Source organism: Mesoplodon bidens, assembly GCF_964165515.1.
Source record: "Mesoplodon bidens genome assembly, chromosome: 1".
In the NCBI taxonomy this organism is placed as follows: Eukaryota; Metazoa; Chordata; class Mammalia; order Artiodactyla; family Ziphiidae; genus Mesoplodon; species Mesoplodon bidens.
Window position 1 is genome coordinate 84,657,519 of NC_138176.1, and position 19,062 is coordinate 84,676,580.

Consider the following 19,062-nt stretch of genomic DNA (forward strand, 5'->3'; position numbering starts at 1 on the left):
GCTGGGAGCAAGCCGTGGTTTGGGCCGTTTCCTCCTGAGATTTGTAGGGAAGTATGAACAGCCTCCAGCAACCTGCATGTTTTAATGAAGGCTGTATCTTCTTTCATGGATGAAACTTCCTCTGTGTGTGTGTGTGTGTGTGTATGTGTGTGTGTGTTTAGAATTTATTTACTAGCAACTAAAAGGGCCTTCTTCTCACCTTTAGTGCTTCCATGCCAGCCCGGATGACAGGAGCAAAGACGGTCTCATTTTCATTAGAGTCTGCAAACATCTCTGGAATCTGGTCCAATAAACTGCAAGAAATGAATGAGCGAAAGGTTTTAAATATTTAGCATATTTGTAATAAACATCAGGAAATAAATCACGAACACTTCAGGCCTAAATATATATGGTGTTTTTTTTACACTGAACACCTGTGGGTGAATTTCAGAGGTCATTCCTCAAGGAATGATATCCTGGCATGATTTGGCACCAAAATTTATGATTTGGTTGGAACATTTACAAAATCACACTCTTTATAGATTTTTTTTTTCTATTTACTACATTTCTGATCTCTTAGACTATAAATTATGGAACAGTGGCTATATCATCACCAAATACTCTCATGCACACTCAGGAAATAACTCCCTTGCATTGCCTTCCAGCAAAGAGAAGGGACTGGTAGGGTTGAGTATGTGTACTAAAAAAATTTCCTCCTTTTAGATACTAGTCCGCAATGAAAAGAGACAGAACTAACATAAATAATAGAGTTTTATAATCCATGTGTTAAAACCCCCTTGCTAATGACAAAACAAAATATGTGTGATTGAATCAAAACATTAAAAAAGAGAAAGACAAATTATCATATGATATCACTTGCATGTGGAATCTAAAATAATGGTACAAATGAACCTATTAACGAAACAAAAATAGTCACAGATGTAGAAAACAAACTTATGGTTACCAAGGGGGGAAAGAGGTGGGGAGGGGTAACTGGGAGATTAGGATGGACATATACACACTACTATGCATAAAACAGATAGCTAATAAGGACCTACTGCATAGCACAGGGACCTCTACTCAGTGCTCCGTAATGACCTACATGGGAACAGAATCTAAAAAAGAGTGGATACAGGTATATGTATAACTGATTCCCTCTGCTGTACGGCAGAAACTAACACACCATTGTAAACCAACTCTACTCCAATAAAGATTAATTTTAAAAAAACAGACAACTGATTAGGATCTAAATTATAAAGCACTCGATATTTACTTGTGAATCACAGATTGGGATTCTTGATAGCTGACAAGGAAACCATCCAACAGAGGAACAAAGACCTCGCTGACATCGGTCACCACCATCATCTGGGGCCGTGCCAAAGTGCTCTTTACATTAAAGAAATGGAGGACTTTGTTGTACGTGATGAAACCGACTCGAAGTGAGGAAGTCTCTTCCTGACCTTGCCTGTGAGAGAGAAAAAAAGGGTTTGACGTTCTTCCACAAAGTCCTGAGAGAGTGGCTTCTATGAGAAATTCAGTAAGAATACATTCTATAAAATATACAGAAGACATATTTAAAGGTTTGGTCTTAATTATTGTTTACAGGATATAGATAATACTGAGTCACAGTGGTAGGGGATGGGAGATACTACAAAACTAACAAGTTGATTTAAAAAAAAAGTTCTCAAAAATCTAGGTAAAAAACCAAATAGATATTATGAAAACATTTGCTCATATTTTTCTACTATATTCTAACCATAGCAATGGTTACAAGGTGCTTTTTTCCCCCCCACAAACAAGCCAGGTTTATTACAGTCTTTAGAAACAAAGCTCTCAGAAGTCACCAGAAGGTCAGAGTAACAAATGACATATCTGAAGCAAGAGAAAGGCATATTCAGATTACAAACAGGACAGCTATTTTTATCAAGAAAGGACTTGCTCCTCCTGTGTGATTTTTTTTAACACATTCTCAAGACTCTCAATAGAAAATGGGCTAGATTTTGAAAGCTATATACCATATAAACATATAGTGTGAATACTAAAATAAATCACATACACGAATTGACAATGTAATTCTTATTAGGTAACCATTTGTGATGGTCATGGCTAGAGAATAAAAGCAATAAAATCTCCAAAACTGTAACAAAACGTAAAAAAAATTTTTGTGAGGAATTCCAGGACAAGGCCTTAATCTTCCTGAAAGGAGTACAAAGGCATGAATATGGCTGTTAAAGTCTATACTAAGTATATTCAGAGTTGAGTGGTCTAGACTCGTTTTTATTCTCACTGTCTCTCCTTCCCCCACCTCCTTCCACACCCCCTCCTAAAACAACACACCTAGGCACTACTGATGCTCTTACTCATTTTCAGCAGCGGATATAACATAGTGCTCAACGGCTACATGAAAGCCATTTTCTTTGACCCTTAGATATCGGTAAAACTTATTTTGCTTCGGGGACCACTTTTGTGAAAAAGAACCTAGTTTGCTCAGTTTCTACATTTTGCACATGGCCTAAAGAGTTACTTGAGTACAAGAGAAAGGACAATGGAAGTGTCTGAAGTTCCCACCGAAGACTTCCCAATTTCCTTGATGTTTCAGCAGAGTACAGGCTGACAAACTATTCACTTTAACCTCTGTCCTATTTCTTCTCTACTTACTTTGCTAACTGAGGACGTTTGCTCTTCATTGTGGCCTTGATAAATGGCCGGGCAGTTTAAATAGATCCTCATAATCCCAAAAGCACTTGGTAAATGTTTACATTTTGGACTCTTGCAAAATTTTTAGAAATGGGAATCCTTATCCTTTGTAGCTATACATACACAGACATCACACACACACACACACACACACACACACACACACACACACACACTCACACACACACACACACACCCCTCCACGATCTAAACTGTATGACTTTACGCAACCAACGACTATACTATACTGTATCCGTGTTCCTCTTCCCCCTCCCTATTTATTAGAATTTTACTCTTCAAGGCCAAGCACAAATCCTCCTTCCGTGAAGTCTCCCCTGATGCTACCAACCAGAAGTTATTTCCTCTTCCTAAATTTCTACAACTCATTCACATTTGGCTCTTGGTAGAAAGTGCCTTTTAGTTAACGTTTCAGGAATCCCTGACAATAAAACAATAAAGGGCAGGGCTCAAGGCTTACACTCTCTGCTCCTGGAGGGCCAAGCTCAACGTGGAGAACAGAGGTCTCGATGTGGACACTGTCTGAGAGGGCAAGTTAGAGCCCAAACTGATAAACTGATTTGTCTGCATCCCTTCTCAGCTCCAGTGGAGTGATGTCGCCTTGGTAGTTTAAAATCAGCCCAGCTGGAAGTATTTATACCACAGGAATGAGCAAACACTACAAATCAAGGCTTTATTTATTTGAGAGCCAGTTTTCCAGCACACCACTGGTTAAGCTCCTATGTCCCAATAAACCTTTTATTACATAGGGTGAAAAATGTCCAGCAAACCATGAAGGGGATTTATTCCTTTTAATAGTTAATTTGGAGTCAACCAAGGCAAAAGACACAAAAGAAAAATTAAAGAGAAGAATCTGGATTGCTATTCCCCATTGGATTTGGACATTTTTAGTGATGGGAAAAGAGTATCCTGGGATTCATAGGGTTCACTTAAAATCTAATTAACATTTTTTATAAATATCTAATCAGGACATCTCACATTATTACAAAATAGTAGTAGTGTTTCCATTGGAACAACTCTTTTTAAATTTGAGAAACAAAGAACTATCCTAAAATTTTCTTTTTCAACAGTATAGCTGCCCTGTTACATCATATCCAGGAGAAAACAAAACCTCAGTCGCTCCTTCATTTGATTCTACACAAATTTTGTAAAGTTATATAAGGGATATCTTAATAAAGAAGATGTTTTGTTCCATTTTTCAATGACCCCTTCCCTCAACAGTTGCCCCTATTATTATAATGGAATGAATCTGACAGAGCAACACTGAAGATATTAGTAACTAGAAGAACCAGAATATTCCAAAGTCAAGCATTCTGAACATCTTAGCTACAGCAGCATTAAAAACAGACAACCAGAAAAAAGTCCGAGAGTTTGATCTGAGTAACGAGTGAAGCACTTCAAATCTTTTCTTTCCTGTTCCAGAGAAGTCAGACAGAAAAGTCTGGCAACCTGGCAATATCAAAGATGCAAATTCAAAGTTAAAGAGTAGGAATGGGCTTTCCCTTTTCAAAAGATTAGCTGAGAGATGAACATACCTTAGATATTAATCAAGATTTATATACTATGCTTTAAAAACACTGCTTTAGTTCACAGAAGTAAATCAAATTGATGGCAATCTTACCATCGGAAATATAAAGTTATACATACACACAGCCCAAAATAAATTTCAGGGGAGAAAAGAAAAAACAGATTTGTTTTAAAAGATAAAGAAAGAGAAGGTATTTTGGCTTGAATAAAAACTTTCAAGAGCGTTACTTGAAAAGTGGCGGGGAATAGCCAGCAGTATTCTCCCCCCCGCTCCCCATCTCTTGCCAAAGCCACACTTCTGCTCCAATGGGATATAAAGGTCATGATGACACCTAACAGTGTGATTTCATAACTTGCATCAATAGGTTACAAGCTTCATATCACCAGTGTGTTGAAAAGAAACAAGGGGTTGGTAAAGTGACTATGAAAATAGGTTATGAGAAACTAATTTGAACCAGTTTGAAGAGAGAGAGAGAGAGAGAGAAAGAGAGAAAGAGAGGGAGAGAGGGAGAGAGGGAGAGAGGGGGAGAGGGGGAGAGAGATAGAGAGATAGAGATAGAGATAGAGAGAGAGAGAGAGAGAGAGAGAGAGAGAGAGAGAGAGAGAGAGAGAGGCCATTTCCAGAAATTAGAGTAGTTTGCTTTCATACAACTCAAGTTCAAAATGCAGATGTAGTGTTAAAGCAGCCCTGGGGGAGGTCTGTGATCAAATATGCCATTTTAGGCAGAAAGTCCATACTTGTCAAGGTCCCTGAGAATGAGGTCACAGAAACTATAGTCACAACAGTCGGCAGGCGTCAGAGGCCTTTCTTTTGCCCCATCTTCAACTTGCTCCCAGCTCATTCTTCATTGTAGAATTCAGTTTGAAATCACCTCAATGTTTTTTAAACATCCCCACTGCTTTTCCAAACCATCCTTGAGAATATTATGACTTCAGCTTCATGGATACAAACAAAACTACTCCTGGGAGGTCCAGAGTTCGCTCAACTGAGCCTCACAGGCACCAAAGCACCAGCCACATGTGGAACAAATACAGAGGAGTGGGCACCCGAGGACCTGGGGAGACCTAGGGGCTGCGGACAACTCGCCCCTCAAAGCATCCCCTTTCAGAACAGAGGTTGCTTATGTTCAGAACATAGGGAGGGGTGGAAGATGTTAAGACTGGTGCAGACACTAGGTTTCAGACAATCTTTTCTAGCCTCTTTTATTTTCTTAAGCATGTCATCTTCTCATAAAGGAAAGCTTTCTCCCTGCTCACAAGTCTCCTTACTAGATGCTAGTTCCCAGCCTAAACAACTAGTTTGTACACGATAAAACATAGTCATGTTTGCTAATATACCTTTCCACCTTTCCTTTTATGCACTGCCCCCTGCAACAGCAGGACAAATGATGTACCCTGTGCCCTTAAGTTACAGGACATAGAGGCAGGAAAGCTGCAGAGGGGTTAGACAGGGTACTATAAGGGCAAAAGGGAATTTGGCCAAAAAGCCACGGGGCCTGCCACGAGACAACAGTTCAGTTTCCTGGCATCCCTTAGAACTCTCTACCACGCCCAGCAACTACCCGTTTTCTGCTGGAAAATCAGTTTTTGAAAAGTGAATAACAGACTTCCAAGGCCTTTTCCACCACACTGTTGGGATTCTCCTTATAATTTAGAATGGATTTTTGAATGTTGTTTACCGGGGCATTATTTCTTATCAGTTGTGTTTCTTTTGCTTTGTACAAAAGATCACTCTGATTTTTTAAGGATTGTTTGATGCTGTTTATAATTGTTTATAAATTATAAACAATTATCCGATGTCCCCATTAGCAAAAGAGACCAATGGGCCATTCAGCACTTGTTTTCTGGCCAATATACTAATTCAGCAATATTGTATAAGTTACAAAAAGAATGGCAGTTCCCTTACTTCGGAAGTTTTTCCAGCACAGTCTTCAGTTCTTCACATATGAGCTTCACAAGTCCATTCTTAATGTTACTATATGAAACATCAATCATGAAGATAAAGGCTGGTGGGTTGGGAGGCTTATTCTTCTACAAGAAAGCAAACAAATCACACACATATAATTATGATGTACATACATTTCATAATCAAATTAAAACACCCAGAAACTCTTTAAGGTCATCAGACATCTCATTTAATATAACGTGTGGAATTAAATCATTTTCTGGAACAGTCTCTGATGCTATAAAAAAGATAAAAGCTGTTTATTTTCCAGGCTATGACCTGGGTCCCACTATTGAATTAGACAGGATTATGACAGCTAGCAGAGAAAGGCTCAGAAGACCTTATTACCACAATTCCCCAAAGGTGAGTACAGTCTTGTGGCGACCTTGCTTAGAACACTCTGCCTTAGGGGAAGAAATATGTCTGGAACACTGGCAAACTGTGGCCCAAAAGAGTACAAAACTATAATTAGTGTTTGTTTTTGAAACTGAAGTAAAACTTCATTAACTTGATATTACCATTTTCAACTCTCTTCCTTTATAAGCTCTTCAAAGATATGAAATTAAATACTAAAATATAATTGTATACTTAAAAAATTGTGCTGTATTATTAAATATATACTGGTTCCTTACATATTTATGGTAAAAAAAATTGAATACTGGGCCTTTTCTCTGTTTAAAACAATCACTATAACATAAAGCAGCTGCTACATAAATGTTTTGTAGCTTTTGGTTCCTTTACTGGCTGGTGTTCAAACAGCTCTTAGGAAGCAATTCTTCAGTTGGATCTTACAAAATATTTAGAAAATAGAACCACAGGCAAACAACTTTAGTGACTCACACCAGAGAGTAAAGAATTAAGGCTAATTTAATCTTAACTTTGTGATAAATGAAAAAAATGTTCTAGATTAAATTTTAACTGTTACAATTATAAAATTAGATAACACTATCTCCAAATTAAGTTACTAATTCATCCTATGTCCACTACAGGGCTAGATGTAACATTCCTCTAATAAAAGTCTTTCATTTGAAAAAGGGAAAAAAATTGCAGGACTTGAAAATTATCAACCTGAAAACTTCACTGCTTTGCCACATCCAAAATCAGACCAACAAAGAAATGTAAGAACTCTGTTGCTGTCTACATGAGCAATGATTTTTTTAAATTAATTAATTTATTTATTTTTGGCTGGTGTTGGGTCTTTGTTGCTGCGCGTGGGCTTTCTCTAGTTGCGGCCAGTGCGGGCTACTCTTTGTTGTGGTGCGTGGGCTTCTCATTGCGGTGGCTTCTCTTGTTGCAGAGCACGGGCCCTAGGTGCGCGGGTTCAGTAGTTGTGGCTCGTGGGCTCTAGAGTGCAGGCTCAGTAGTTGTGGCGCAGGGGCTTAGTTGCTCCATGGCATGTGGGATCTTCCCAGACCAGGGCTTGAACCTGTGTCCCCTGCACTGGCAGGCGGATTCTTAACCACTGCACCACCAGGGAAGTCCCGTAAGCAATGATTTTTATTGCAAACCATTCCTGATTCCCACCTAATCTAATTCATAACAGAAACTTATGCTGATTTACATAGAATGAAAATAACAATCGTTTCCACTAATTAAACCAAAACTTGTGACCAATCCAAATGTGCCTTACCATTCTTACATTCTCTCCTAAGTTCAGCATCACCAGTTCCCCACCGAATATTTTTGATATCTCCAACCTTCACGTTTCTACAGAATGCTTCACCGTAACTTGTTTTCTATGTATGCAAAACTAATACATCACTCCTCTATAAATAGCGTTCTCTTCCAATAGCTCTATCAATAACATCACTACACGTCAACCAACCCAAAGGCTTGAAAACATGAAATTAGATTTGACTATTCTTTTCTTTCCATCACCAAGTCCCATTGACTTATTCTTTCAAAATGTTTCCTTCACATGTTTTACCCCATCCCCACTCTTAACCACCCGGAAGTTTGTCATCTAGACAACTGTACTGGCTTCATCCCTGGCTGCCTTAATCGATCACTCTGCCCATTCAATCCAGCTGGCTTTGTCCAGCCAACCTGAGCATGTATGAACTCTATAACCTGGTTTACCGTAACATCTTGAAGCTCACAGATCTCCTGGCTGCAAACTACAGTGGTTTGAAATAAAACCCAGCTCTCATCCTTAATCTCTCTGATCTCTGCAATTTTTGACCTGGCAGACCACTTTCCCTTTTTCAGCTGCTGAGGCACCGTGGTGTCATTTCCTCCCCCACTTTTCTGACTGTTGCTTCTGTTTTTCATTTTGTTATCTTTCTCCAAAGGATACCCTCTTCTCTTTCCTTACCACATGCTCCATCACAGAATCTCATTTGCTCATTTTTAACCAGCACCTCTCTGTAGGCGACCCCTCAGATTCTCTCTGCATGGTCTGTCTTCTGAGCTCCCGACCAGCTTTCCAATCAGCCACAGCACACCTCCACAGGAAGGCCCCGCCAGCACCTTACACTCAAAATCTTAGAAGTGAAGACAACATTTCTCCCACTATGCTGGCCTTTTCTACAAGGAACTTACAGAAAACATGATCCTCCAGAACGCTCTGGGCTTGACGCCTCATTTCCTCTGTGGAATTGTTCATCCCCCTTACTATCCACACCTAGTTAATTGTGAAGCCCTCAGCGGCTCCTTCTCGTTCCAGTACCCAAATTTAGACCCTCATTTTCATCCTTTTTAAAAACTATTTTTAACTGTGGTAAAATACACAGAATATAATTTACCATCTTAACCATTTTTAAGTGTGCAGTTCAGTGGTTTCAAGTACATTTACGTTGTTGTGCAACCATCACCACCATCCATTTCTAGAACTCTTTCTATCCTGCAGAAATGGAAACTTTGTACCCTTTAAACAATCATTTACCATTTCCCCTGCTCTCTCCAGCCCTGGGAACCACCATTCTACATTTCTACTTTCTGTCTCTACGAATTGGACTACTCTAGGTACTTCATAAAACTAAAATCATACAGTATTTGTCATTTATGTGATTGGCTTATTTCTCTTAGCATAACGTCCTGAACATTCATCTGTGTTGTAGCATATTTCAGAATTTCCTTCCTTTTTGAGGCTTAATAATATTGCATGGTATGTATATACCACATTTTGTTTATCCATTCATCCATCTATGGATACTTGGGTTGCTTCTACCTTTTGGCTATTGTGACTAATGCTATTATGAACATGGGTGTGAAAATATCTCTTTGAGATTCTCTTTTCAATTATTTTGGGTATATACCCAGAAGGAGAATTGCTGGATCATTTGGTAATTCAGTTTTTAATTTTTTGAGGAATTGTTATATTACCCTCATTTTCTCTTGTTTCGACTACTACATTAACTTCTAATACCTATCTCTCTACCTCCAATCTCCCTCCTCTCATTATACAGACTGCTGTCAGAATAAACTATCCAGGGCACAAGATAGATCCCAAGGCTACTGCCTCTGAGGACAGGAAGTTTCCTGAGTCCCCAGAGCCAAACACAGAGCATGGCTCAAGAGAGCGCTCAAGACTGTTAGATGAGTGAATGAATGTGTAGATGGATGGATGGATGAATAGAAACAACTCCCACTTTGCCTTTAATTGTCCTCATGGGCTACTGAATTAGTACAATCCTTCAATGGCCTGGCATTTGAGACTCCCCATAATACTCATTTAGCAAACATGTATAAAAGCCTAAGAGATCAAAGCTCTGATGCCAAGCCTAGTGGAAAATAAAAGGATAGTCTGTGTCTCAAAACAATTTCCCAGCTTTACTTCCTATTATGCCGCAATACACATTCCTCCAACTAATTTAAGTGTTTGCCATTTTCAAAACATTTTCTATCCAGAAGTCACAATCTAGTGGGCGTGGGCCAAGAAAAGTATTTCCTTGGCTGGAAAAGTATTTCGTTTGGCATAGTGTTTTAAAAAATATTTGAATTTGAATGTTTTGGGGGAAGGGGGAATATACTCTCCAACTATCCTAGTCTTTATACTAGGTCCCCATCACTCATCTACAAAGTCCCCCATAGCCCCTGAAGAAACTGGAGTAAGTTGCAAATACCTGAGAAACTGCTTCTGCTTACCATTTAGTTTCCACTTCTCTGCTCATGGTTTAACCAGCTCAAATGTCACTTACTCTTAGAACCCTTCCCTGATCCACCAAATCATAAATTATTGCTCATCTGTTTTCTTATGGCACTCTATTGTATTCTTACAGCATTTATCATATTACTTATATACTTTAATGATCAGGTCTATGCATGGTAAGGACTTTGAGATCAGGTTCATATTCTTGCTAATCTTGGTATCACTCACAAACACAGCCAAAGTGCCTTGGACATGCTAGGTATATAATAAATGTCAAAGTGAACTAAAATTAAGTGGAGAAACTACATTTTTATTTAGGAAAAAAAAAAAACAGGCTGGCTTGGAATGAGATTTTACCTTTCAGGTACACTTTATAGGTAGATAGATATATTCTGTAAACTTCCAGGTGAAAATCTGTCAGTTATTAGACAGAGCTGGGTCTTTTTTTCCAGGGGAACTCCATGGTGATTTTGTAAATACATGCCTACATATCCACAGTGTACTGATAGAGAAATAGGGGTTCTGTGGTCATACAGACATGGTTTTCAGTCTGGCTCCATCATTTTCTATATGTATGGCCTGAGGTTGGTACTTAACCTCTCTAAGCCTAAGTTTCCCCACATCATGGTGATACTCACACCACATGAGGTCACTGTGAGAACTAAATGATACAATACATAGAAAGCACTTAGCACAGAGCATCACACATAGTGAATGTTCAATGAATGCTAATTTTATTATCTAAAATTGGCATTAAGATTATCTAAAATGAATAGGGAAAATGTTATTTTGTAATTCTCCTTTAAGTTTGTATGGTATTAAAAAATACACATACCAATTATATAAGCTCTTATTCATCACCCAAAGCCCTAAGGCAATTCATTATTATTCTTCATTTACATTTTAAGGTATAATTAAATTTGAAGATATTAAGAGTTCTTTTATTATGAACCTTATTTGGAATAATAAAAGGAAGATTAACCTTACAAAAAACTCTTCAAAATGTAGTTTTTATTTGGTTCCTTGCCTGCTCTGTGAGCTTTCCCATCAATTAGACATCTGGAACATTTCCAGATAAAAGAGTTTAAAGATACTAAGACTTTTGTTCCCAGAAATAGATTTGACTCCCTGCCTAAGTTTCTGCTAAAAAAAGCATAAAATTAAGATAATATAGCCTTTTTGGCAGAGAAGGGGAAAGTCAGAGCATAGTTAGATTTACACTACAGTTGCAAAGATGAGTGAATAAATTTTCCATCACTAGATACAATGGCTTTATTACATTTAATTCGAACTTCAAATGTTTATGTTCTGCCTGATCATTCTCCTTCAGTCAACAACAGTAAAGGACAAATAAACTGTCCAAAAGTAACTGGTATTTTAGGACTTTTTTGTTGTTGTTGTTTTGGGCTTTTTTGTTTGTTTTTGCCTGAAATAAATCATTTGTACCAAAAATGTTCTTATGTTTCCCAAAATGTGTTCAAATGTTACAGTTAAAACTAATAAAGTGTTAACTCTTCTTTAATAACTAGTTGAAAAACTCATACAAAATACTAAAATAAATGCAAAAGGTATGTTAATTGGAAAACATTTTTAAATCCACTCAGTTGAAAAAACTTCTAGTTAGGAATAATGTTCTTTGTAATTTACATTCAATACAACATGGACTGGTCCCCTAGCAAATAATATCTAGGAAAGAAATCTGTGGGTCAGAGGCTGTTTTCTGAGGATTGGGCACCAGGAGGCATTCATTTTTGGAAAAGGAAGTAAGTCAGGATGATTCTGTTTCTTCAAGTCTACACACGGCACTTCAGATACAAGCTGAAATCTGAACTAATACTCACGAAGATGTTTTCAAATCACTGAAGAATTTGAAGGATATTCAAGACATCCATAATGATGTCACCATCACTATGACGCTGGAGAAGGGAAACAGCCAGCCCTGGGAATAGCGACCCAGCTGCAAATTCATTCACTCATTCACTCGCTCATTCATTCATTCATCCACATGCATTGATCAACTGCCTACGCTGTGACAGGCACTATAGCTGCTGTAAAGACAGCTAGGACAAGATTCTTGTCCCCAGGGATATCAAAATCTAGGAAGAGGGGAAATATAGGAAGATTTAAATTCTATGGGGATAACTGCTAAAACAGACATATAGACCAAATTATATGGGGAAAAAAATCAGAAGATTTAGTAAATAACAACCATGATGAAGTCAGAGAAAGTTGTGTGCACATTCACACACACTCACATAAAACAAAATTTCAGCCAGGGATTAGAGAATAAGTAGGAGTTTTTTAGGTGGGGTATGTATAGATGTAATAGGAGGATGGAAAGGTAGTTGGGTCAAAAGAGCATCTTAGATAAAAGCATGGAGTTGTACAGGGGAGTGATGTGTTCAGAGTACATGAGCCAGAATTTTCTACAACTGAAGATGTAGCTAAGGTGGTAGCTAACGGTCTTATAAAGAAACTTAAATTTTTGAATTTAATTTTTTAGATTAAGGTAGTGGGGGGAGTCTCATGGTTATATTTTAAAGCAAGGAAACTGGAGGCCAGGATCCCAGGCTGCTGAAACAGTCTCAGGGAGACTCTGAGAGCCTAAATCACTGCGATGACAGCTGGAGTGGAGAAGGAGCTACAGAAACACATCAGTAGTCTTACTGACCGTATCAGCTGAGCTTCTGCCTTAGAAGGGAAATTGTTCTGAGATGATTGACAAAACAAATAAGGCAGAGGCACTATATGAAACTGCTGCATTAAGAACCTAGTGGAGGGACGTCCCTGGCAATCCAGTGGTTAAGACTTCGCCTTCCGATGCAGGGGGTGTGGGTTCGATCCCTGGTCAGGGAGTTATGATCCCACGTGCCTCGCAGCCAAAGAAACCAAAAAACATAAAACAGGAGCAATACTGTAATAAATTCAATAAAGACTTTAAAAATGGTCCACATCAAGGGACTTCCCTGGTGGCACAGTGGTTGGGAATCTGCCTGCCAATGCAGGGGAAACGGGTTCAAGCCCTGGTCCAGGAAGATCCCACATGCCGTGGAGCAACTAAGCCCGTGCACCACAACTACTGAGGCTGCGCTCTAGGGCCCATGAGCCACAACTACTGAGCCTGTGCTCTAGGGCCCGTGGGCCACAACTACTGAGCCTGCGCTCTAGGGCCCGTGGGCCACAACTACTGAGCCTGTGCTCTAGGGCCCGTGGGCCACAACTACTGAGCCTGCGCTCTAGGGCCCGTGGGCCACAACTACTGAGCCTGCGCTCTACGGCCCGTGGGCCACAACTACTGAAGCCCATGTTCCTAGAGCCCATGCTCCACAACAAGAGAAGCCACTGCCACAAGAAGCCCACACACTGCAATGAAGAGTAGCCCCCACTCACTGCAACTAGAGAAAGCCCGTACACAGGAATGAAGACCCAACGCGACCAAAAATAAATGAATGAATAAATAAATAAATTTGTTTTATAAAAAAATGGTCCACATCAAGAAAAACTTAAAAAAAGAAAGAACCTAGCATCATATTCTATCTGAAAGGGACATACAAATGAAATTATTATTATTATATATATATATATATATATATATATTTTGGCTGTGTTGGGTCTTCATTGCTGCGCACAGGCTTTCTCTAGCTGCGGTGAGCAGGGGCTACTCTTCGTTGCGGCGCGTGAGTTTCTCTTTGCAGTGGCTTCTCTTGTTGGGAAGCACGGGCTCTAGGTGCGCAGGCTTCGGTAGTTGTGGCACGTGGGCTCAGTAGTTGCAGCACATGGGCCCTAGCGCACATGGGCTTCAGTAGTTGCTGCTCGCGGGCTCTAGAGGGCAGGCTCAGTAGTTGTGGCGCACAAGCTCAGCTGCTCCATGGCATGTAGGATCTTACTGGACCAGGGCTCGAACCCATGTCCCTTCCATTATTGGCAGGTGTACTCCCAACCACTGCACCACCAGGGAAGTCCCTATTTTTTTCTTTCTGCCACCACTTTTTAGTTTTTAAAGATGATCACTGCAGTGGATGGTCTGGTTATTTAATCATGTTAACAGCCTAGGAGGATTGATCTGTGTCTTAGGCATTTCTACATCCCCATGGCACCACCCGAATGCTTTGTCTGTGAATCAAAGGTCAGTTCATGACATACAAAAGTAATTCGCTTGTATCTGACATCCATATATAAACACTTGAAGTCCTGGGAACACTTACTCTGCAGTAATCCAAAGTAGCAACATATTCATATGATCCTAGAGATAGCTCTGGCTTCTCATAGTGGTCCAGTCTTCTTCCGATGTGGTCCAGATGTTGGAAATAGAATGGTGGAACTAATAAAAACAAAATAGGAAAGGAAATCTTTTATTTTTACACCACAGACAATTTAGTAAGTTCTCAAAATTTATTATGGGAAGAAAGGAGTTAGTATGAGAAAAAAAATATTTTAGTATATTCTAAATATCCACGATTAAAAAGCATGTCTTAGAAAGAATAAGCATTTTCTAAAATATCTTCTTGACCCTTCTGCAAGTTATTGATGACAAAGAATCATTAATGACTTGGATCTTTACAGAGAAATAGCGGATAAAAGTACTGGCATTTTAAAATTGTCACAACCAAAATTTAATTGTCCCTATTTAATTACCTCTTTTAAAAGGAATTTTGACTTTTCTAACTATTTAACAATAAGCAGGTAATTGGTCCAGAATTTTCCTCAGAATATTAGAAACAGAAGTCTACACACATAGAGAAAAGAAAGACCGGTTTACTATCTTCTTATTTGGCCATATTATTAACAATAATGTTTATTATCCTTTAATTAAGAGATGTCTTCAGCCATGGGTAGTTTGCATGGTAATCTTTAATGTTTGGGAAAGGATTACTGTATTTGGGAAAGACTACACCACTAAGATCTCAGCTGAGGAACTCTTAATTTGATTCAAATGTCTAAGAAGGTTAGTTCTGGCAAAGCCCTGGAAGTCATCCAATAGCATAGGAACACTTATGAGTCACACACCAAACACATGGACAAATATGGCCTGGTATCTCTGCGAAAATGAACTCCTGTTGCCTTGAGATTAATTCGGCTGGCTGTTAAACCACTGACAACAGAAGTATTTAGAATAAGCAGTAATGCTCTGGTTTTAAGTGTTTCGTAAAGAACATTTTCATTTGTAAAACCACAGAAGTAATGACCTGTTTTAAAACCAGTAACTCAGTATTCTTTATTTTCAGTTGTGAACTAACACATGGGTTATAATAGGACTGTTTTCTTAGTTTCGCCTTAAGAAAATAATCACTAAGGCTTGATTTTTTTCTATTTTCTTACCATATCATGGCCATTTCTTTTTAAACAAGTTTTATAAGATTCATATGTACATATGGATCTCTGAATTCAGAAAATTCAATGTCTTGACAAGATTATGGAAGTGGGAAACTGATAGTTTTGGCTGAGCTAAGAAAGCTATGGGGGCCTTAAACTGCTACTTTATTACATTTAGATGAGATGGAGGATGCTGCACTGGCTGTTGTAGGATGTATGGGTGGTACTTTCTACAGTTCCTATAATTTATTTTCACACATCTGCATATAAGATATGAAAAAATTTCCCCTTAAGATCAATTAATTTTAGGGGGAATCAAATCAATCAAATCAAATCAATTTTAGTATTTAATATTATCTGCCATGTTTTATAAACCAGAATTCAAGTCCCCCCGTAAATCATGCACAGCCACATGACACTCGTCTTCCGGCGTGTCTTTTGGCCTCACATGCTTCCCACTGTGTAATCTCTGGACACTTTGAAGGGAAACAGAGTGGAGCCATGTGACCAAGCCCAGTGGGTTCTTTCTAACTCCAACAAACCTCTGTCTTCTTTAAACCTAAATGAAGAATGCAGGCATCTGTGTCAATCTAAGGGAGTCTGGCTTCCTTGCAGGAACTAATATTGGAGTCTAATATGAATAGAAAATGAACAGGGCAGCTTCCTAGGCATGGATATCAAAGGAGGGGAATTTACTGTGTAGAAATACAGGAACTCTGTGTGGTTTTTCTCTACTAGGAAGTGGCGGGGCCTTTTAAGGTTCTGAGCTGACACTTTGGGCATTAAGCCAGAGGGTCACACCAAAGTGAAGATCCTAGATGCTCTAAGTGGATAGATGCTGGACAAATTTCTGATCACCTTGCTAAGAAGGTTGAAGGCTTGAGTGAAGACAGTGGAAATCTGGTGACCTTGGTGGAGGTATTTATCAAAATGCCTCAGGAGAGGCCTCTGCCATCTCGTGACTTTTTTCCTCCAAAACTAAAGCCCCGGAAAGTGCATGGTCACAGGGTTCCTGAAATCCAGGTCCCAAGATTGTGTGACAGCCAAGGATTGGTTGCAGATTTTATCCAGGATGAGAGATGGAATAAGATCTTCCTTAGAAAGAAACGTAAGGGTGGAGAACGAACAAGATCTGGTCTCACTAGTGTAACCAATTTGTACTAAGTAGGTGCCTTTGAGATGAGGCTGGAAACCAATGAATCCACTCCACAGCAAGGCATTTTTAAAGGTCTTTGTGAGTAAGCCTCACCATGTCAATCTCTGGCACTGGGAGTTGGGCAAAGCCATAGACTGTGATAAGGGGGCGGGTAAACAAGGAGACCAGCATTGCTCTCCCACCAGAGCACACACAGGAACCAAGGGGCCGAGAACGCCGTGACACAGGCAGAAAACTGCCTGAGCTCCCTTTTCATCAAGGAGCAGCCAGCAGCCACAGGCTCCTGGGCAGAGTGCTGTACGTTCCTCAGATCTAGTGCCCTGGAGGGAAGGATGTCTACAAAGATAAGAAACAGAGGAAAACACATAAAATGATGCTCTCATAATCATCGCGTGGTTCTAGAAAAACTCTATAAATGTAAATGAATATGGGAATGTTCTCAGCCTGAGAATGTGCTTCATTTGACACCAAAGAATTAAAAAGAGAGACATGTTATAAATATAATAAATGTAAACACTTTTGGCAAGCTTGCAGTTTTTTTCAACATCTGTGAATTCATACCAGGACGAAATTGAAAATACAGTGAATCTGGGAAAGCCCTTCATAATAACATTTTTTTTAAAACAATCTGACATTCATATTGGAGGAAAAAATCTATATACGTGTTAAAGCCCTCAGCTATACCTGAGCTTTTCCTAAATACTGATGAACTCACATTCAAGAATAATTCGGAGGAATGGTGAAAGAGGGAACAATCTCTCAAGTTTATCATCTGTAAATGTAGATAAAAGACAGTTCTCCTGTGTAATTTCCCTGAAGGGAAGCCAACCAGAACACCCTCAGTTTAGGACATCCAAGGCCCTCCTACTCTCATAGAAATGTGTGAGTCCCACAGGGAAGTTGCTATGTTTCTTATAAAATTCAAAAATAGGGAAGTCATTTAATTTCTCAATTCCTTTCCACAAAGCCTCAGTTGGAGGCAAAATGAAAATTTACCTCTTATGTTTACAGAAGATAAACCTCAGAGATTGTTCCCTGTCTCATCATTCCTTTGAGTTATTCTTGAGGGTGTTTAGGAAAAGCTCAGGTCTAACTAAGAGCCTTAACAGATATATATTTTTTTCCTAAGCTAAGAAGTATAATATGTTCCGTTTACTACAGAACTTTCCCTGAGGGCATGTGCTGGCGTCACTTACCGTCATTCACGCAGTTGCAAAATCCACACTGGTACCTCCTTCCTCCTTCAATGAACTGCATGAATGGGCACATGTAGGCTTTGCACCTGTTGCATCTGACTGGTCCAGTCTCCCCATGATTTACCAAGTAGAGGGGCGTCTACAGGAAGCAAGCACAAGTAAGAGACATGTGGGTACAGGATTTCTAAGTTATTCTAAATAACCAAGGTTATTTCAGAAGTCCTACGTATTAAATTGTAATTTGAAAACTCTGGACTCATTAAGGAACTCAACTCTTAGTGTTCACCAGGGGAGTAAGGATGCCTCTCTTGGTACCTTGTGGAATTCAAGGCACTACCCAAACAAAAATTAATTTAAATGTACATGTAATTAATAAGCATATGTGTACATTTATGTATATGTGTCTTTACCCACGTGTGGGAAGACAGAGAAAAAAATACCATGATGGTAGTAATACTTAATAAAGCTTATGTTGGAAACGTCCTGGACACCGTGTATCACATATTTTGCTAAGTTTTTTCATTAACTATAAATAAAGAAGGGGGAACTGGGTCTGATTTTAAAAGCTCTGGTTTGAAAGAAAGAAAAAACAGAGCAGGACTTCTTTGGTGGTCCAGCAGTTAAAACTCTGTGCTTCCACTGCAGGGGGCGTGGGTTTGATCCCTGGTCAGGGAACTAAGATCCAACATGTCACACAGAGCACCCAAAATATTTATAAATAAATAAACAAACAAACAAATAAAAGCTCTAGTTTGCATAGTGGTATGCCACTTAGCTAATTCCATCACAGTATATAAAATGTTTCTTCAAAAATGCAACTCTCTGAAGAAATATGCAATAATGTTCACTTGTTTAGGGAAGGAGGCTGATTCTGCCTTTTCTGTTTCTTTAATCCCATGACAAAACATCTCACGAAGTACTTTCAATGTGGCTGGTCATGCTTTGCCAGAACAAAAAAAATAAATATTTCAATTGCTTCTTCCTCACAAACATGCACAGAAACCAGTACACATCTTTTACAGCTTGAAAGTAAAAACACTCAGCATTAGAAGTCTGCCTTGTTTCTCAACACTTCCAGCTTTCAGAATAAAACCACATAGATTCTTTTTGCTTTTATAAATCTCCTTAAAGATAACATTTC

General features: G+C 39.1%; 1 protein-coding gene across 2 annotated transcripts in view; it reads right to left on the minus strand.

The window, feature by feature from the left end:
• The window catches only part of SEC24D (SEC24 homolog D, COPII coat complex component), a 109,569-nt gene that overhangs the window by 26,663 nt on the left and 63,844 nt on the right, over nucleotides 1-19,062 (minus strand). For both annotated transcript variants that reach the window (XM_081226235.1, XM_081226234.1), the window contains exons 9-13: nucleotides 17,922-18,060; nucleotides 14,462-14,577; nucleotides 6,128-6,252; nucleotides 1,253-1,444; nucleotides 200-293 (exon numbers count right to left, since the gene is read on the minus strand). In XM_081226235.1, the coding sequence (XP_081082361.1) occupies nucleotides 200-293; nucleotides 1,253-1,444; nucleotides 6,128-6,252; nucleotides 14,462-14,577; nucleotides 17,922-18,060 (666 nt within the window). The remainder of the gene's footprint in view (nucleotides 1-199; nucleotides 294-1,252; nucleotides 1,445-6,127; nucleotides 6,253-14,461; nucleotides 14,578-17,921; nucleotides 18,061-19,062) is intronic.